This window comes from Scyliorhinus torazame, chromosome 13 (assembly GCF_047496885.1).
Source record: "Scyliorhinus torazame isolate Kashiwa2021f chromosome 13, sScyTor2.1, whole genome shotgun sequence".
Taxonomy (NCBI): domain Eukaryota; kingdom Metazoa; phylum Chordata; class Chondrichthyes; order Carcharhiniformes; family Scyliorhinidae; genus Scyliorhinus; species Scyliorhinus torazame.
In genome coordinates, this window is record NC_092719.1 from 227,368,800 (window position 1) to 227,390,243 (window position 21,444).

At 50.3% G+C, this 21,444-nt stretch overlaps 1 protein-coding gene across 3 annotated transcripts in view; it reads left to right on the top strand.

Moving 5' to 3' along the window:
* The window catches only part of LOC140388653 (inosine-5'-monophosphate dehydrogenase 2), a 51,529-nt gene that overhangs the window by 19,114 nt on the left and 10,971 nt on the right, over positions 1-21,444 (top strand). For all 3 annotated transcript variants that reach the window (XM_072473128.1, XM_072473127.1, XM_072473129.1), the window contains exons 10-11: positions 15,088-15,231; positions 17,610-17,754. In XM_072473128.1, coding sequence (XP_072329229.1) covers positions 15,088-15,231; positions 17,610-17,754 — 289 coding nt within the window. The remainder of the gene's footprint in view (positions 1-15,087; positions 15,232-17,609; positions 17,755-21,444) is intronic.

Below are 21,444 nucleotides of genomic sequence, written 5' to 3' on the forward strand. Positions count from 1 at the left end.
CTGGGGTACGGGTCCCCCACACACTGACTCTCACTGGGGTACGGATTCCACACACACTGACTCTCACTGGGGTATTGGTCCCACACACACTGACTCTCACTGGGGGACGGGTCCCACACACACTGACTCTCACTGGGGTACAGTCCCCCACACACTGACTCTCACTGGGGTGAAGGTCCCACAGACACTGACTCTCGACAGGGTTACCGATGGAGAAATTTGGGTTCTATTCGGTCCTCACTGATGTTCACGACTGCACGCCACTAGTTTGAATCAAGTGGCAAAGCTTCTGTTGTCTCTGCAATGGACATCTTTCTGTAACCTGGGATTCAATGGGCTTCTGCCACCTGTTTGTGGAAGACGTGACTGAGTTTAATGACTCGCTGAACTTCCACACTTGGGGAAATTCTCGATCTGTTGTTTGTATGGATACAATTTGAAAAGTTTCTGTGGTCTCCCATTGGACCTTCAAATCTCCAGCCACAGACCGACGCATCACTTCATTCAAATCAATCTGACAGTCTCTGAGAGACGTAGTCTCGATTTGTAGTGAATACTGCACAGTATAGACTGCCCGAGGAGTATTTACTAGCATAGAGGGACCTTCACTCTGTATCTGACCCTGTGCTGTACCTGTCCTGGGAGTGTTTGATGGGGACAGTGTAGGGGGAGCTTTACTCTGTATCTAACCCCGTGCTGTACCTGTCCTGGGAGTGTTTGATGGGGACAGTGTAGGGGAGCTTTACTCTGTATCTAACCCCGTGCTGTACCTGTCCTGGGAGTGTTTGATGGGGACAGTGTAGAGGGAGCTTTACTCTGTATCTAACCCCGTGCTGTACCTGTGCTGGGAGTGTTTGATGGGGACAGTGTAGAGTGAGCTTTGCTCTGTATCTAACCCCGTGCTGTACCTGTCCTGGGAGTGTTTGATGGGGACAGTGTAGAGGGAGCTTTACTCTGTATCTAACCCCGTGCTGTACCTGTCCTGGGAGTATTTGATGGGGACAGTGTAGAGGGAGCTTTACTCTGTATCTAACCCCGTGCTGTACCTGTCCTGGGAGTGTTTGATGGGGACAGTGTAGAGGGAGCTTTACTCTGTATCTAACCCCGTGCTGTACCTGTCCTGGGTGTTGTACAGTCTCTGCAGTGACTAGCTAGATTCTGATTAACCTCTGGCTGTGTCTGGTTGATTCTCACCTCGTCACTGCAGGAACCTCTGCTTCACACTCTGCAGTCTCATTTCCATCTAGTTGAACAATCTGCTGCACGATTGCTGCTTGTATTCACAAGGCATGCTGTGGATATTGCTGTGACCTGTTACATTGTTTAAGCTGATGTATAACCCGCTCGTGCTGTACCATTATTTTCACATTTTAAAGTGTAATATTTATGGTGATACTTGGAGTCTGTGCAATTGGGAATCTTGGACCATCTTAAAGCATCAAAAGCAGTCACTGCCAGTCCGCTCCTGGCACACCAATCGGGAGAGATGTCAGACAGGGTCAGTGAGACGGGTATCAGACTCACAGGGTCAGTGAGACGGGTATCAGACTCACAGGGTCAGTGAGACGGGTATCAGACTCACAGGGTCAGTGAGACGGGTATCAGACTCACAGGGTCAGTGAGACGGGTATCAGACTCACAGGGTCAGTGAGACGGGTATCAGACTCACAGGGTCAGTGAGACGGGTATCAGACTCACAGGGTCAGTGAGACGGGTATCAGACTCACAGGGTCAGTGAGACGGGTATCAGACTCACAGGGTCAGTGAGACGGGTATCAGACTCACAGGGTCAGTGAGACGGGTATCAGACTCACAGGGTCAGTGAGACGGGTATCAGACTCACACAGGATCAGTGAGACGGGTATCAGACTCTCTCAGGGTCAGTGAGACGGGTATCAGACTCACAGGGTCAGTGAGACGGGTATCAGACCCTCACAGGGTCAGTGAGACGGGTATCAGACTCTCACAGGGTCAGTGAGACGGGTATCAGACTCTCACAGGGTCAGTGAGACGGGTATCAGACTCTCACAGGGTCAGTGAGACGGGTATCAGACTCTCACAGGGTCAGTGAGACGGGTATCAGACTCACACAGGGTCAGTGAGACGGGTATCAGACTCACACAGGGTCAGTGAGACGGGTATCAGACTCACACAGGGTCAGTGAGACGGGTATCAGACTCACGGTCAGTGAGACCTGTATCAGACTCTCACAGGGTCAGTGAGACGGGTATCAGACTCTCACAGGGCCAGTGAGACGGGTATCAGACTCTCACACAGCATAGAACATTACAGCGCAGTACAGGCCCTTCGGCCCTCGATGTTGCGCCGACCTGTGAAACCACTCTAAAGCCCATCTACACTATTCCCTTATTGTCCATATGTCTATCCAATGTCCATTTGAATACCCTTAGTGTTGGCGAGTCCACTACTGTTGAAGGCAGGGCATTCCACACCCTTACTACTCTCGAGTAAAGAACCTACCTCTGACATCTGTCTTATATCCATCTCCCCTCAATTTAAAGCTATGTCCCCTCATGCTAGACACCACCATCCGAGGAAAAAGGCTCTCACTTATCCACCCTATCTAATCCTCTGATCATTTTGTATGCCTCAATTATGTCACCTCTTAACCTTCTTCTCTCTAACGAAAACAGCCTCCAGTCCCTCAACCTTCCCTCATAAGATCTTCCCTCCATACCAGGCAACATTCTGGTAAATCTACTCTGCACCCTTTCCAATGCTTCCACATCCTTCCTATAATGCGGTGACCAGAATTGCACGCAATACTCCAAATGCGGCCGCACCAGAGTTTTGTACAGCTGCAACATGACCTCATGGCTCCGAAACTCAATCCCTCTACCAATAAAAGCTAACACACCGTACGCCTTCTTAACAACCCTCTGAACCTGAGTGGCAACTTTCAGGGATCTATGTGCATGGACACCGAGGTTTCTCTGCTCATCCACACTGCCAAGAATCTTACCATTAGCCCAGTACTCTGTCTTCCTGTTATTCCTTCCAAAATGAATCACCTCACACTTTTCTGCATTAAACTCCATTTGCCACCTCTCAGCCCTAGCTGCAGCTTATCTATGTCCCTCTGTAACTTGGAACATCCTTCCGCACTGTCCACAACTCCACCGACTTTAGTGTCATCTGCAAATTTACTCACCCATCCTTCTACGCCCTCCTCCAGGTCATTTATAAAAATGACAAACAGCAGTGGCCCCAAAACAGATCCTTGTGGTACACCACTAGTAACTGGACTCCAGTCTGAACATTTCCCATCAACCACCACAGCATGGTCAGTGAGACCGGTATCAGACTCACGGGGTCAGTGAGGCGGGTATAAGACCCTCACAGCAGGATCAGTGATATGGGTATCAGACTCTTACAGGGTCAGTGAGACGGGTATAAGACTCTTATAGGGTCAGTGAGGCAGGTGTAAGCCTCACACAATCACTGCAAATCCAAATATTAATAACTGCACCTTCCAGCATTTATATATAATTTCTCTAGTTTCTAACAGTAAATTGATGTGGGTGCGGTTACGCCTTAATATTACTGGACGAACAATCCGTGGAATGTGAGTTTGAATTCTACGTGTTGTTATGATCATAGCTGATTAGCTCACAAATATTTCCAAACTCCACTCTCAAAGACCTGCCTGAGAATCTTCTTTCAAACAATGTTTTCCCCCAGCTGTTTTCACCAAGGATCCACTTCCAGGATTTCTAACTCTTTTCAGTACTCCTCTGTTTTGAATAGTCACGTGCATTCAAAGGTCCGCATAATCTCTCCGATGTCCAACCACCAATAGAACACAACTTCATTGGCTGTATTAAGGTTACCAATCTTAGGATTGCTTCAGATATCTGCTTTCTCTCAGGCCAACCTCACCAGGTCTGCCCATTTCTACTCTGTTTTTACCTTCAATGAGCAGTACCTTGTTGAAATTCCAGTTCCCCTTTGTTCCTTTCATTTCAAACTCACTGGAACCTCTCTTTTCATTCTCTGGTTTTAGGACAAGCTGTTCTTTCTTTCTGGGACTTGTTTCTTTTCCCACCGCTCCTTTCTTCTACTTTTGTTTTTAAAAAGATGTTTTTATTAAGAATATTTTCAACAATATTTTCCACCTTACAAACAAACCCCCCCCCGCCCCCGTAACAAAGAAAAGAAAGAGAACTCGCGTGGCAAGACATGAACATGGCAAGTCAATACGATACAGAACTTTGTACATTGGATTCTTCCCATACATGTCAGTTTCCGGACCCCCCCCCCCCCGCCCCCGGGCTGCTGTTGCTGCTGTCCGACCTTCATCTAATGCTCCGCGAGATAGTCTAGGAACGGTTGCCACCGCCTGTAAAACCCTGCGCAGACCCTCAAAGCAAACTTTATCCTTTCCAACTTGATAAACCCAGCCATATCATTTATCCAGGCCTCCACTCTGGGGGGCTTCGCCTCCTTCCACATTAGCAAGATCCTTCGCTGGGCTACTAGGGACGTAAAGGCCAGAATACCGGCCTCTTTCGCCCCCTGCACTCCCGGCTCGTCCACTACTCCAAATAGTGCTAGCCCCCCAGCTTGACTTGACCCGGACTTTCACCACCTTAGATATTGTTCCCGCCACTCCTCTCCTGAACCCCTCCAGTGCCGGGCTTGACCAAAACATATGGACATGGTTCGCCGGACTTCCTGAGCACCTTCCACATCTGTCCTCCACCCCAAAGAACCTACTCAGCCTCTCCCCCCGTCATATGCGCTCTGTGAATAACCTTAAACTGTATCAGGCTGAGCCTGGCACACGAGGAATTAACCCTACCTAGGGCATCAGCCCATAGACCCTCCTCAATCTCCTCCCCCAACTCCTCCTCCCATTTACCCTTCAGCTCCTCTACCAAAGCCTCCCCCTCTTCTTTCATCTCCTGGTATATCGCCGACACCTTGCCCTCTCCGACCCATATGCCCAAAATCACCCTGTCTTGAATCCCCTGTGCCGGGAGCAGCGGGAATTCCCTCGCCTGCCGCCTCACAAATGCCCTCACTTGCATGTACCTGAAAGCGTTTCCCGGGGGTAGCCCAATCTTCTCCTCCAGCGCCCCTAAGCTCATAAACGTCCCATCGATGAACAGGTCCCCCATTCTTCTAATCCCTGCCCGATGCCAGCTCTGAAACCCCCCGTCCATCCTTCCTGGGACAAACCGATGGTTATCTCTGATCGGGGCCCACACCGAGGCTCCCATCGCTCCCCTGTGCCGTCTCCACTGCCCCCAGATCTTTAGCGTTGCAGCCACCACCAGACTCGTGGTGTACCTTGTCGGCGAGAGTGGCAGCGGTGCCGTCACCAGCGCCCCCAGGCTCGTTCCTTTGCAGGACGCCATCTCCAACCTCTTCCACGCCACCCCCTCTCCCTCCATCACCCACTTACGAATCATTGCCACATTGGCTGCCCAATAGTAACCAGCCAAATTCGGCAACGCCAACCCTCCTCTATCTCTGCTACGCTCCAGGAACCCCCTCCTGACCCGCGGGGTCTTGCTCGCCCACACAAATCCCATAATGCTCCTGCTTACCCTCTTAAAGAACGCCTTGGTAATGACGATTGGGAGGCATTGGAAAACAAAAAGAAACCTCGGGAGGACCACCATTTTAACCGACTGTACCCTGCCCGCCAGCGAGAGTGGCAACATGTCCCACCTTTTAAAATCCTCCTCCATCTATTCCACCAACCACGTCAAATTAAGTTTGTGCAGTGCCCCCCAGCTCCTAGCTACCTGAATCCCCAAATATCGAAAGCTCCTTTCCACTCTCCTCAACGGTAGGTCATCTATCCCTCTTCCCTGGTCCCCCGGATGGATCACAAAGAGCTCACTCTTTCCCACATTGAGCTTATAGCCCGAAAAATCTCCAAACTCCCGTAGGATCTGCATTACCTCCACCATCCCCTCCACTGGGTCTGTCACATACGGCAACAGGTCGTCTGCGTACCGCGACACTCGATGGTTCTCCCCCTCGAACTACCCCCTTCCATTTCCCCGACTCCCTTAACGCTATAGCCAAAGGTTCAATTGCAATGCAAACAGCAGAGGGGACAGGGGGCACCCCTGCCTCGTCCCTCGATACAGCCGGAAATACTCCGATCTCCGCCGGTTCGTGACCACACTCGCCACCGGGGCTCTATACAGGAGCTTAACCCAACTAATAAACCCTCCCCCGAACCCAAACCTACTCAACACTTCCCAGAGATACTCCCACTCTACCCGATCAAAGGCCTTCTCCGCGTCCATAGCTGTCACTATCTCCGCTTCTCCCTCCACCGCTGGCATCATTATCACATTTAGGAGCCTTCGCACATTAGTATTTAACTGCCTACCCTTTACGAATCCCGTCTGGTCCTCGTGAATCACCCCCGGGACACAGTCCTCAATCCTCGTGGCCAACATTTTTGCCAGCAACTTGGCATCTACATTAAGGAGCGAGATCGGCCTATATGACCCACATTGCAGTGGGTCCTTATCCCGCTTCAAGATCAAAGAGATCGTCGCCTCCGACATTGTCGGGGGCAGGGTCCCTTGCTTCATTGAAGGTCCTTACCAGCAACGGGGCTAACAGGTCTACATATTTCCTATAAAACTCCACCGGGAACCCATCCGGCCCCGGGGCCTTTCCTGCCTGCATGCTCCCCAGTCCTTTAACCAGCTCCTCCACCCCAATTGGCGCCCCCAAACCAGCCACCTCCTGCTCCTCCACCCTTGGGAACCTCAATTGGTCCAAGAATCGCCGCATCCCCTCTTTTCCCCCTGGGGGCTGGGACTCTTTCTTCTACTTCTGTGAGAGCTGCCTTCTTTCTCCCTACCTACTTCCTTGGGTTCGGTTAAAACTAAATTCAAATGGTCCTTTCAATTTAATGGTGGCCCCTGATTGCTAAGCATCAGCTCATTCATTCTCTGTAGGCTGTTTGCTTATCACGTCATAAACTCAAAGTACAATACTTGCAAACACCTTTGTTTAACGTGAGTCTGATTGAAGTTTTACCCTTTCCTACACAGAAATTAATTTAAACTCACTTAAATCTATGCTTTATTTCTAATATCCAACAGCACAAATATAGGTGTTATGCTCCTCTTGTTCAATGTGGGAGCTCAGGGACGTGGCTGATGTCCCTGACTCTTTCACGTGTGGGAAGTGTCCCCAGCTGCAGCTCCTGTTAGACCGCATGACGGCTCTGGAGCTGCGGATCGACTCACTTTGGAGCATCCGCGATGCTGAGGAGGTCGTGGATAGCACGTTCAGTGAGTTGGTCACACCGCAGATTAGGAGTGCTGAGGGAGAAAGGGAATGGGTGACCAAAAGGCAGAGGAAAAGCAGGAAGACAGTGCAGGTGTCCCCTGCGGTCATCTCCCTCCAAAACAGGTATACCGTTTTGGATACTGTTGGGGGAGATGGCTCACCAGGAGAAGGCAGCAGTAGCCAGGTTCATGGCACCGTGGCTGGCTCTGCAGTACAGAAGGGCGGGAAAAAGAGTGGAAGGGCTATAATCATAGGGGATTCAGTGGTAAGGGGAGTAGACTGGCATTTCTGTGGTCGAAAACGAGACTCCCGAATGGTATGTTGCCTCACAGGTGCACGGGTCAGGGATGTCTCAGATCGGCTGCAGAACATTCTGAAGGGGGAGGGTGAACAGTCGGTTGTCGTGGTGCACACAGGCACCAACGATATAGGTAAGAAACGGGATGAGTCCTACAAGCAGAATTTAGGGAGTTAGGAGCCAAGTTTTTAAAAAGTCAGACCTCGGAGGTAGTAATCTCAGGATTGCTACCAGTGCCACGTGGCAGTCAGAGTAGAAATGAAAGAATAGGCAGGATGAATGCGTGGCTTGAGAGATGGTGCAGGAGGGAGGGGTTCAGATTTTTGGGACACTGGGACCGGTTCTGGGGGAGGTGGGACCATTACAAATTGGACGGTCTACACCTGGGCCGGACGGGAACCAATGTCCTTGGGGGTGCTTTTGCTAACGCTGTTGGGGAGGGTTTAAACTAATGTGGCAGGGGTGTGGGAACCAAATGAGGAGGTTAGTGGACAGTAAGGAGGTAGTAACTAAAGCCTGTAAGGAACTAGATCATGAAGTCAGCGTGACTAAGGGGAAGAGTAGGCAGGGAGCAAATGATGAACGCAAAGGGACTGGTGGTCTGAGGTGCATTTGTTTTAATGCAAGAAATGTAGTAGGTAAGGCAGATGAATTTAGGGCTTGGATTAGTACCTGGGAGTATGATGTTATTGCTATTACTGAGACTTGGTTGAGGAAAGGGCACGATTGGCAACTAAATATCCCAAGATCTCGATGCTTCAGGAGGGATAGAAAGGGAGGTAAAAGGGGTGGAGGAGTTGCATTACTGGTCAGAGGATATCACAGCTGCGCTGAAGCAGGGCACGATGGAGGACTCGAGCAGTGAGGCGATATGGGCAGAGCTCAGAAATAGGAAGGGTGCGGTAACAATGTTGGGGCTGTACTACAGACCTCCCAACAGCGAGCGTGAGATAGAGATACAAATATGTAAACAGATTATGGAAAGATGTCGGAGCAACAGGGTGGTGGTGGTAGATTTTAATTTTCCCAACATTGACTGGGATACACTTATGTGTCAGAGGTCTAGATGGAGCAGAATTTGTAAGGAGCATCCAGGAGGGTTTTCTAGAGCAGTATGTAAATAGTCCAACTCGGGAAGGGGCCATACTGGACCTGGTGTTGGGGAATGAGCCCGGCTGGGTGGTTGAAGTTTCAGTCGGGGATTACTTTGGGAATAGTGATCACAATTCCGTAAGTTTTAGAATACTCATGGACAAAGACGAGAGTGGTCCTAAAGGAAGAGTGCTAAATTGGGGGAAGGCCAACTATACCAAAATTCGGCAGGAGCTAGGGAATGTGGATTGGGAGCAGCTGTTTTAAGGTAAATCCACATTTGATATGTGAGAGGCTTTTAAAGAGAGGTTGATTAGAGTGCAGGACAGACATGTCCCTGTGAAAATGAGGCATAGAAATGGCAAGATTAGGGAACCATGGATGACGGGTGAAATTGTGAGACTAGCTAAGAGGAAAAAGGAAGCATACATAAGGTCTAGGCGACTGAAGACAGACGAAGCTCGGGAATGTAGGACCAATCTGAAACGAGGAATCAAGAAGGCTAAAATGGATCATGAAATATCTTTAGCAAACTGGGTTAAGGAAAATCCCAAAGCCTTTTATTCATATATAAGGAGCAAGAGGGTAACGAGAGAAAGGGTTGGCCCACTCAAGGACAAAGGAGGAAAGTTATGCGTGGAGTCAGAGAAAATGGGTGAGATTCTTAACGAGTACTTTGCATCAGTATTCACCGAGGAGAGGAACATGACGGATGTTGAAGTTAGGGATAGATGTTTGATTACTCTAGGTCAAGTCGGCATAAGGAGGGAGGATGTGTTGGGTATTGTAAAAGGCATTAAGGTGGACAAGTCCCCAGGTCCAGGTGGATCTATCCCAGGTCACTGAGGGAAGTGAGAGAGGAAATAGCTGGGGCCTTAACAGATATCTTTGCAGCATCCTTGAACACGAGTGAGGTACCGGAGGACTGGAGAATTGCTAATGTTGTCCCCTTATTTAAGAAAGGTAGCAGGGATAATCCAGGTAATTATAGACCGGTGAGCCTGACATCAGTGGTAGGGAAGCTGCTGGAGAAGATACTGCGGGATAGGATCTATTCCCATTTGGAAGAAAATGGGCTTATCAGTGATAGGCAACATGGTTTTGTGCAGGGAAGGTCATGTCTTACCAACTTAATAGACTTCTTTGAGGAAGTGACAAAGTTGATTGAAGAGGAATGGGCTGTAGATGTCATATACATGGACTTCAGTAAGGCATTTGATAAGGTTCCTCATGGTAGGCTGATGGAGAAAGTGAAGTCTCATGGGGTCCAGGGTATACTAGCTAGATGGATAAAGAACTGGCTGGGCAACAGGAGACAGAGTAGTAGTGGAAGGGAGTTTCTCAAAATGGAGAAAGGTGACTAGTGGTGTTCCACAGGGATCCGTGCTGGGACCACTGTTGTTTGTGATATACATAAATGATCTGGACAAAGGTATAGGTGGTCTGATTAGCAAGTTTGCAGATGACACGAAGAGTGGTGGAGTAGCAGATAGTGAAGGGGACTGTCAGAGAATACAGCAGAGTATAGATAGATTGGAGAGTTGGGCGGAGAAATGGCAGATGGAGTTCAATCCGGGCAAATGCGAGGTGATACATTTTGGAAGATCCAATTCAAGAGCGAACTATACGGTAAATGAAAAAGCCCTGGGGAAAATTGATGTACAGAGAGACCTGGGTGTTCAGGTCCATTGTACCCTGACGGTGGCTGCGCAGGTCGATAGAGTGGTCAAGAAGGCATACGGCAGGCTTTCTTTCATCGGAAGGGGTATTGAGTACAAGAGTTGGCAGGTCACGTTACAGTAGTATAAGACTTTGGTTCGGCCACATTTGGAATACTGCATACAGTTCTGGTCGCCACATTACCAAAAGGATGGGGATGCTTTGGAGAAGGTGCAGAGGAGGTTCACCAGGATGTTGCCTGGTATGGAGGGCGCTAGCTATGAAGAGAGGTTGAGTAGATTAGGATTATTTTCATTCAAAAGACTGAGGTTGAGGGGGGACCTCATTGAGGTCTACAAAATCATGAGAGGTGTAGACAGGGTGGGTAGCAAGAAGCTTTTTCCCAGAGTGGGGGACTCAATTACTAGGAGTCACGAGTTCAAGGTGAGAGGGGAAAAGTTTAAGGGAGATATGCGTGGAAAGTTCTTTACGCAGAGGGTGGTGGGTGCCTGGAACGCATTGCCGGCGGAGGTGGTAGAGGCGGGCACGATAGCGTCATTTAAGATGTATCTAGACAGATACACGAATGGGCAGGGAGCAGAGGGGTACAGATCCTTAGAAAATAGGCGACAGTTTTAGATCGAGGATCTGGATCGGCACAGGCTTGGAGGGCCGAAGGGCCTGTTACTGTGCTGTAATTTTTCTTTGTTCTTTGTAGGTTCTTTTAAGCTGCCTTTGCTTCCTGACAATGTGGAGATGCAATAATAAGAAAATTAATCCAGAATAGCTCTCAATGAAAATGCCCATGATGTTGTCGATTGTAATAAAAACCCATCTGGTTCACTAATGTCCTTTCGGGAAGGAAATCTGCCGTCCTTACCCGGTCTGGCCCACGTGACTCCAGACCCACAGCAATGTGGCTGACTCTTAACTGCCCCCCTCAGAAATGGCCCAATTACACCTCCCAAATATCAGCGGTTACGGTGGCAGCGAATCATATTGCTGAGCGAGCCAGATCCCAGAGTGAGGTCTTTCTTACTGATCAGAAACCATTTTCATATTGTAAAATGAGGAGGAAGAGCTACTGACCCCAAAAGCCTTGGACTCCAATAACCTTTTATTTAAAAAAATTATTAAAAAGACAAAAACCTAAGAGCACAGGATTAAAGTTGCACAGTTAAACAGTCTTAACAGATCAACCCCCGAAAAACAGCTTATTCGTGAGTATACAAGTAAACGAGCTTCTTTGCAGCAGTATATTAATGATTTGGTCAAGGGAACTAAATGTAGTATTTGCAAATTTGTGTGGGGGGGTGAGCTGTGAGGAGGATGCAGAGATGCTTCAGCTGGATTTGGACAGGCTGAGTGAGTGAGCACATGTATGGCAGAGGCAGTATAATGTAGATAAATGTGAGGTTATCCACTTCGGTAGCAAAAATGGAAGGCCGATTATTATTTGAATGGGTGTAAATTGAGAGGTGGATACTCAGCGAGACCTTAGTTTCCTCGTGTATCAGTCGCTGAAAGTAAGCGCGCAGGTACAGCCGGCAGTAAAGAAGGCAAATGGTATGTTGGCCTTCATAGCGAGAGGATTCGAGTATCGGAATAGACATATTTTACTGCAATTGTGTAGGACATTTGTGAGGCCACACCTGGAGTATTGTGGGCAGTTTTGGTGTCCCTATCTGAGGAAGGATGTTCTTGTTATGGAGGGAGAGCAGCGAAGGTTTACCAGGCTGATTCCTGGGATGGTGAGACTGTCATATGAGGAGAGACTAAGTCGGTTAGGATTATATTCATTGGAGTTTAGAAGAGTGAGAGGGGATCTCATAGAAACTTTCAAAATTCTAACCGGATTAGACAGGGTAGATTCAGAAAGAATGTTCCCGATGGTGGGGGGATGCAGAACTCTGGGGTCATAGGTGTGGATGAATTTCTTCACCCAGAGAGCAGTGAATCTGTGGAATTCACTACCACAGAAAGTAGTTGCGATGAAAACGTTGTGTAATTTCAAGAAGGAATTCGATTTAGCTCTTGGGGTTAAAGAAATCAAGGGATATGGGGGGAGGTGGGATCAGGGTATTGAACTTGATGATCTGCCATGACCATAATGAATGGCGGAGCAGGCTCGAAGGGCCGAATGGCCTCCTCCTGCTTCTATTTTACTATGGAGGATGTTTCTATGTAACCCCCTTATCGATTTTTAACCATGAAAGTCCGATAATATTACCCAAGTCAAAGAATTGTTACCACTTTATTAACGGGTATAACACACAGCATCTCTTTGATGTGGAATCCAAAAAGGAAATTCAGGAACAAACTGTTTCCTAAATAAAGACTCTTCTGGCTCAACACTGCCTCCAATTCAAAACTTTAACAGCAGCTCACACACAAAGGAGCTGGAGCTGGATCTCTGAGCTTCACCCCTCAGTCACAATTCTAGTTAAATGTTGCTCCTTAAACATCTTCCCCCTTATCTCTGGCTTAATTTCCTCAGACACCTCTTTTGAATTCAACTTCTCCAAATATAAAGATCTTGTTTTTTCATGTCACCTCTATGTTTGGGTCAGTAAAATTTAATATCACTTCCTCTGTTTACTCATGGAACCTTTGTTTTTTTAAAAAAAAATTTTATAAAAGTTTTCACAAAATATCAACAACAAAATGTAAAAGGAACCCAATAGAATTAAATACAAAACAAAACAACGCAGTGCCCCCTCCCCCCTATACATAAATAATATATTAACACCCGCCGAAACACAGCAAATATATACACCCCCTCAGATCCCCCAGTATAGACAAACAAAAATAAAATCGAACCCACCCCCCCGGGTTGCTGCTGCTGCTGACCATTGTCTACCGCTCTGCCAGGAAGTCCAAGAACAGTTGCCAGCGCCTGAAGAACCCTTAAGGCAAATTTCACCCTCTCCAATTTAATGAACCCCGCCATATCGTTGATCCAGGATTCCACGCTTGGGGGCCTCGCATCCTTCCACTGAAGAAGAATCCTTCGCCGGGTTACCAGGGACGCAAAGGCCAAAATACCGGCCTCTTTCGCCTCCTGCACTCCCGGCTCCTCTGCCACCCCAAATATTGCGAGCCCCCAGCCCGGTTTGACCCTGGATCCTACCACCCTCGACACCGTCCTCGCTACACCCTTCCCAAATTCCTCCAGAGCTGGGCATGCCCAGAACATGTGGGTGTGATTTGCTGGGCTCCCTGAGCACCTAACACACCTGTCCTCACCCCTAAAAAACCGGCCCATCCTTGTCCCGGTCATGTGTGCCCTGTGCAGCACCTTAAACTGTATGAGGCTGAGCCTCGCGCACGAAGAGGAAGAGTTCACCCTCCCGAGGGCATCTGCCCACGTCCCCTCCTCGATCTCCTCCCCCAACTCTTCCTCCCACTTACCTTTCAACACCTCCACCGAGGCCTCCTCCTCCTCCTGCATCACCTGGTATGTTGCCGAGATCCTCCCCTCTCCAACCCACGCCCCCGAGAGCACCCTGTCCTGTACTGTGCGTGGTGGCAGCAGCGGAATTCCACCACTTGCCGCCTGGCAAAAGCCCTTGCCTGTAGATATCTGAAGGCGTTTCCCGGGGGGAGCCCGCACTTCTCCTCCAGCTCACCCAGGCTCGCAGAATTCCCATCCACAAACAGGTCCCCCAACCTTCTTATCCCTGCCCTGTACCACCCCGAAAACCCTCCATCTATTCTCCCCGGGACAAACCGGTGGTTCCCCCGTATCGGGGTCCACACCGAGGCCCCCACTTCCCCCCCCTGTGCCACCTCCATTGCCCCCAAATTTTGAGGGCAGCCGCCACCACCGGGCTCGTGGTATACCTCATTGGAGGGAGCGGCAGCAGCGCCGTTGCCAGCGCCTCCAGACTCGTACCCTCCCAGGACGCCGTCTCCAGCCTCTTCCATGCAGCCCCTCCCCCTCCATCACCCACTTGCGCACCATCGTCGCATTGGCGGCCCAGTAGTACCCACAGAGGTTGGGCAGCGCCAGTCTCTCCTCCCCCCCCCCCCCCCCCCCCCTACTCCGCTCCAGGAACACCCTTCGCACCCTCGGAGTCTCTCGCGCCCACACAAACCCCGTTATGCTCCTGTTGACCCGCCTAAAGAAGGCCTTCGGGATAAGAATGGGGAGGCAGTGGAACAGGAACAAAAACCTTGGGAGCACCGTCATCTTGACTGACTGCACCCTACCCGCCAAGGACAGCGGCAACGCATCCCACCTCTTAAACTCTGCCCTCATGGCACCTTTGTAAGATGTAGTGGTTTCTGATCAGCTCTGAACTCCCGTTTCAAATTCAGCAGGTGGAAAATCAAGTTTCTCACAATGCGATTCAATTTATTTACTTGCAGCTCAACCTCACCATAACCTCTTTACAAATACACCAACCAAACCTTGAACCCTTAGCCCTCCCAGACAACCTATTTCTAGTAACCTTCCCCTGTTTAATTGATCATGCACATGCACACGTGTTTCTTGACCTACTCAGAATATCAACATAGTCTGGGGGGAAAATAAAGATATCTCATCAGAGTTCAGAACCAACATTTCAATCGGGTGCCTCATCCACTGAGAGGAGATTAGAAAAGATCGGCAAATGCTGGCCTCGCCAAGAATAAGAGTTTAATTGTAAAATGTTAGGGTGATATCCTGGGGCCTGAGCTGCTTCAGGGACTGGATTGCCGTTCGCTCTCGTACTGACTGATTTCCTGCTTGTTCCCGGCTCCAGTGCTGGCTGTGGGCAGACCTCAAGCCACTGCCGTTTACAAGGTTGCAGAGTACGCAAGGAGATTTTCCGTTCCTGTGATAGCAGATGGTGGGATTCAGACTGTTGGCCACATTGCCAAGGCCCTGGCACTGGGAGCATCGACTGGTAAGTCGACCATTGACCACCGAGGCAGAAAAAGCAAAACTCCAGTCTCCGAATTAATTTGGTTTTAACTGTTAAATAAAGCAAAACTCTGGATACAGTCCATGTCGATGCTGACTTCACTTGAACCAGCAGCTGGGCGACCCGCCCGTCAACAGTGGTTCCCGGGCATCTGCCTTTATGCTTCACTTGATTAGGCCACTAGTTTGTGAAGCAGTCTCGTTGTTAGGAGCCAGTGGGACTCTGGGTAGCACTCATTTCTGAATAAACACCATGCTCGGTTCAAATCTCAGTCAGAGACTTGACCACAAAATCCAGGATAACACAACCAATTCAGTTCTGAGGGAGTGCTGCACTGTCAGAGGGTCAGTACTGAGGGAGTGCTGCACTGTCAGAGGGTCAGGACTGAGGGAGTGCTGCACTGAGGGTCAGTACTGAGGGAGTGCCGCACTGTCAGAGGGTCAGTACTGAGGGAGTGCTGCACTGTCAGAGGGTCAGTACTGAGGGAGTGCTGCACTGTCAGAGGGTCAGTACTGAGGGAGTGCTGCACTGTCAGAGGGTCAGTACTGAGGGAGTGCTGTGCTGTCAGAGGGTCAGTACTGAGGGAGTGCTGCACTGTCAGAGGGTCAGTACTGAGGGAGTGCTGCACTGTCAGAGGGTCAGTACTGAGGGAGTGCTGCACTGTCAGAGGGTCAGTACTGAGGGAGTGCTGCACTGTCAGAGGGTCAGTACTGAGGGAGTGCTGCACTGAGGGTCAGTACTGAGGGAGTGCCACACTGTCAGAGGGTCAGTACTGAGGGAGTGCTGCACTGTCAGAGAGTCAGTACTGAGGGAGTGCTGCACTGTCAGAGGGTCAGTACTGAGGGAGTGCTGCACTGTCAGAGGGTCAGTACTGAGGGAGTGCTGCACTGTCAGAGGGTCAGTACTGAGGGAGTGCTGCACTGTCAGAGGGTCAGTACTGAGGGAGTGCTGCACTGAGGGTCAGTACTGAGGGAGTGCCACACTGTCAGAGGGTCAGTACTGAGGGAGTGCTGCACTGTCAGAGAGTCAGTACTGAGGGAGTGCTGCACTGTCAGAGGGTCAGTACTGAGGGAGTGCTGCACTGTCAGAGGGTCAGTACTGAGGGAGCGCTGCACTGTCAGAGGGTCAGTACTGAGGGAGCGCCACACTGTCAGAGGGTCAGTACTGAGGGAGTGCTGCACTGTCAGAGGGTCAGTATTAAGGGAGTGCCGCACTGTCAGAGGGACAGTACTGAGGGAGTGCCGCACTGTCAGAGGGACAGTACTGAGGGAGTGCTGCACTGTCAGAGAGTCAGTACTGAGGGAGTGCCGCACTGTCAGAGGGACAGTACTGAGGGAGTGCTGCACTGTCAGAGGGTCAGTACTGAGGGAGCGCTGCACTGAGGGTCAGTACTGAGGGAGTGTCGCACTGTCAGAGGGACAGTACTGAGGGAGTGCCGCACTGTCAGAGGGACAGTACTGAGGGAGTGCTGCACTGTCAGAGGGTCAGTACTGAGGGAGCGCTGCACTGAGGGTCAGTACTGAGGGAGTGTCGCACTGTCAGAGGGTCAGTACTGAGGGAGTGCTGCACTGTCAGAGAGTCAGTACTGAGGGAGTGCTGCACTGTCAGAGGGTCAGTACTGAGGGAGTGCTGCACTGTCAGAGGGTCAGTACTGAGGGAGCGCTGCACTGTCAGAGGGTCAGTACTGAGGGAGCGCCACACTGTCAGAGGGTCAGTACTGAGGGAGTGCTGCACTGTCAGAGGGTCAGTATTAAGGGAGTGCCGCACTGTCAGAGGGACAGTACTGAGGGAGTGCCGCACTGTCAGAGGGACAGTACTGAGGGAGTGCTGCACTGTCAGAGAGTCAGCACTGAGGGAGTGCCGCACTGTCAGAGGGACAGTACTGAGGGAGTGCTGCACTGTCAGAGGGTCAGTACTGAGGGAGCGCTGCACTGAGGGTCAGTACTGAGGGAGTGTCGCACTGTCAGAGGGACAGTACTGAGGGAGTGCCGCACTGTCAGAGGGACAGTACTGAGGGAGTGCTGCACTGAGGGTCAGTACTGAGGGAGTGTCGCACTGTCAGAGGGTCAGTACTGAGGGAGCGCCACACTGTCAGAGGGTCAGTACTGAGGGAGTGCTGCACTGTCAGAGGGTCAGTATTAAGGGAGTGCCGCACTGTCAGAGGGACAGTACTGAGGGAGTGCCGCACTGTCAGAGGGACAGTATTGAGGGAGTGCCGCACTGTCCGGGGCATCTTGTTTGGTCATGTCTGTCCTCAGCTGAATATAAACCATCTGTTGTAACAATTTTGAAAGGGAGCGGGAAGTTTTCCCTGGTTTCCAGGTCGCTTCATTAAGTTCTCTTTCTGCTCTGTCTCCCAGTGATGATGGGATCTCTGCTCGCTGCCACGAGCGAAGCTCCTGGAGAATATTTCTTCACAGATGGAGTGAGGCTGAAGAAGTATCGGGGAATGGGCTCCCTGGACGCGATGGACAAGCACATGGGGAGCCAAAACCGCTATTTTAGGTTAGTCCTGTGCTGTCTGACAACCTTGTTTCATTTGGGGTAAAAAAACAAGAAAATGCAGGAAAAATTCAGCAGGTCCGGCAAGATCTCTGGAGAGAAAAACAGCGTCAACGCTTTGTCGGTCTGATTTCTTCAGGCAGAGCCATGGAGACTGGACCTGTTTTCTCATCTGTGTCTCTCTCTGTCTGTCTGTGTCTCTCTCTGTCTGTCTGTGTGTCTCTCTCTGTCTGTCTGTGTGTCTCTCTCTGTCTGTCTGTGTGTCTCTCTCTGTCTGTCTGTGTGTGTCTCTCTCTGTCTGTGTGTCTCTCTCTGTCTGTGTGTCTCTGTCTGTGTGTCTCTCTCTGTCTGTGTGTCTCTCTGTCTGTGTGTCTCTCTCTGTCTGTGTGTCTCTCTCTCTCTGTCTGTGTGTCTCTCTCTGTCTGTGTGTCTCTCTCTCTCTGTCTGTGTGTCTCTCTCTCTCTGTCTGTGTCTCTCTCTCTCTGTCTGTGTCTCTCTCTCTCTGTCTGTGTCTCTCTCTCTCTGTCTGTGTCTCTCTCTCTCTGTCTGTGTCTCTCTCTCTCTGCCTGTGTCTCTCTCTCTCTGTCTGTGTCTCTCTCTCTCTGTCTGTGTCTCTCTCTCTGTCTGTGTCTCTCTCTCTGTCTGTGTCTCTCTCTCTGTCTGTGTCTCTCTCTCTGTCTGTGTCTCTCTCTCTGTCTGTGTCTGCCTCTCTGTCTGTGTCTGCCTCTCTCTGTCTCTCTCTCTGTCTGTGTCTGCCTCTCTCTGTCTCTCTCTCTGTCTGTGTCTGCCTCTCTCTGTCTCTCTCTCTGTCTGTGTCTGCCTCTCTCTGTCTCTCTCTCTGTCTCTCTCTCTGTCTGTCTGCCTCTCTCTGTCTCTCTCTCTCTGTCTGTCTGCCTCTCTCTGTCTCTCTCTCTCTGTCTGTCTGCCTCTCTCTGTCTCTCTCTCTCTCTGTCTGTCTGCCTCTCTCTGTCTCTCTCTCTCTCTGTCTGTCTGCCTCTCTCTGTCTCTCTCTCTCTCTGTCTGTCTGCCTCTCTCTGTCTCTCTCTCTCTCTGTCTGTCTGCCTCTCTCTGTCTCTCTCTCTCTCTGTCTGTCTGCCTCTCTCTGTCTCTCTCTCGCTCTGTCTGTCTGCCTCTCTCTGTCTCTCTCTGGCTCTGTCTGTCTGCCTCTCTCTGTCGCTCTGTCTGTCTGCCTCTCTCTGTCTCTCTCTCGCTCTGTCTGTCTGCCTCTCTCTGTCTCTCTCTCGCTCTCTCTCTCTCTCTGTCAGTCTCTCTGTGTCTGTCAGTCTCCCTCTGGGTCAGTCTCCCTCTGGGTCAGTCTCCCTCTGGGTCAGTCTCCCTCTGGGTCAGTCTCCCTCTGGGTCTGTCTCCCTCTGGGTCTGTCTCCCTCTGGGTCTGTCTCCCTCTGGGTCTGTCTCCCTCTGGGTCTGTCTCCCTCTGGGTCTGTCTCCCTCTGGGTCTGTCTCCCTCTGGGTCCGTCTCCCTCTGCCTCTGTGTCCATCTCTCTCTGCCTGCCTCTCTGCCTCTCTCTCTCTCTCTCTGCCTGCCTCTCTCTCTCTCTCTCAGCCTGCCTGCCTCTCTCTCTCTCAGCCTGCCTCTCTCTCTCTCTCTCTCTCAGCCTGCCTCTCTCTCTCTCTGCCTGCCTCTCTCTCTCTCTCTCTCTCTCTCTGCCTGCCTCTCTCTCTCTCTCTCTCTCTCTGCCTGCCTCTCTCTCTCTCTCTCTCTCTCTGCCTGCCTCTCTCTCTCTCTCTCTCTCTCTGCCTGCCTCTCTCTCTCTCTCTCTCTCTCTGCCTGCCTCTCTCTCTCTGCCTGCCTCTCTCTCTCTCTCTGTCTGCCTGCCTCTCTCTCTCTCTCTGCCTGCCTCTCTCTCTCTCGCTCTGCCTCTCTCTCTCTCTCTCTCTCTCTCTCTGCCTGCCTCTCTCTCTCTCTCTGCCTGCCTCTCTCTCTCTCTCTCTCTGCCTCTCTCTCTCTCTCTCTCTCTCTCTCTCTGCCTCTCTCTCTCTCTCTCTCTCTGTCTGCCTTTCTCTCTCTCTCTCTGTCTGTGTAGCGGGATCCCCTTTTACCTCCACCCCCGTGAGCTTCCACCAGGCTTGGCACCCCGTCGTCCAAGCCCCACCAATGCCTGGGTGATCCTCTCTCTCTCCGGTGGATTCGCTACCACCTGCGCCTGCTTCACCTGAGCAGCGCCCCAAGAGAGAGAGGAAAGGACAACCTCTGCCCACCTGTACCTGGCAGCCTTTCCTGAGTGAGCGGGTTCGAATCGCCCAGGGATTTCCCTCCGTTCTCGACACCGGATTTATGGTAAGGAGTATTTTAATTGTGACTTGGCTAGAGCTCGTTGGTGAGGGATTGAAGGAATTGAGACAGACTCCAATTCCAAAATCCAAACACATATTTATTAATTGCCAAGATCAACCACCACCAAATACAGAAAACACACAATTATCTTATACTTTAATGACTATTACTATGGAAGGAATACTATCGCAGCACAACGTAAAACTTACATACACAATTTTAGCAATCTTTTAAAAGGACAAAATAGGAGCATGCACCCCTTTCCCCAAAGCCTCAACCACTATACTAGTCCCGGGAGCTTCGCAAGCTGCTGCGGGATACGTACAATCCAAGGCTGATGTTGTGGGAGCAGAGAGTTCAGCACGAGCAGAAGATCCTAAGAGATCGAATGGCCGTTTGACCACCCTTTTTATCGTCCAAAATCCAAGTTTTTTTCGCTCCAGTCCAGCTTCTTTTGTGTGAGCAGGTAAGTTAGCATTTCAAAGTTCCCGCAGGTCCCGCCCCTTCTCCCGATAGGTCCAGGTAGCCAGCTCCAGTCTTAAACGGCTTCCTGCCCGCTCTATTGTCCTGGGAGATCGCGGTCTTCCAAACCTCGTTAAGAAGATGGGATTTTCGAGTCTGCCATTCGCTCGAGATTGCTGCCATTATGACCTGATTATACTGATGGGTTTTTCAGCTCCGATGGAGACGAGGTCATTATCATATGTAAGGAGTTCTTACCAACACATTGTTTCTTGGCTGGGGGAGTTTCAGGGCTATTAGCATTTCCATTGTGCCCTTTGCTGATCCAATTAGTGCTGTCTGCCTACTGATGAGTTGTAAGTCCAGGGGGGGTTGCTGCAAACATTCCTTTCACACTCACAGACAGCCCTGCAAGCCAAGCTTGCTGGGAAAAACTTGGCCAAGAAAGGTGTCCATTTTACAGTTTCTGAGGTTAAAGTCCGGTTTCGCAGTCCAAGGGGACCAGGGGTTGCCCGAAATTCTTACAGATGCCCCTTCGATACATCCACACTTGCTTGGACTGAATCAATAAAAGTGTTGAGGGCAGCAAACATTCCTCTTGTAGTGACTGCCAGCACCCCATCAGCAACTTGCGAAACTGTGAGTCCCAGGACAGTTCCCTTAATCTCAACTACCACATATTTAATTGAAAAGGGAGCAAATCTAAAGCAATCCAAATCATCTCCACATTTTAAAAAAAACAGTAAAACACACATTTCACTGAGACCCCAAAGGTAAGGGTCATTGTACATGGAACAATAATTAAATTAAATCGAAACAAAACCCGCGAATATGTGTATATATACAATCATTTACATTTATTTCACAAGCAAGCGGGGAATGAACCCCTTTATTAATGTTCTATACTAAAGGTTCCCCTTCTGGGCTGTAAATCTG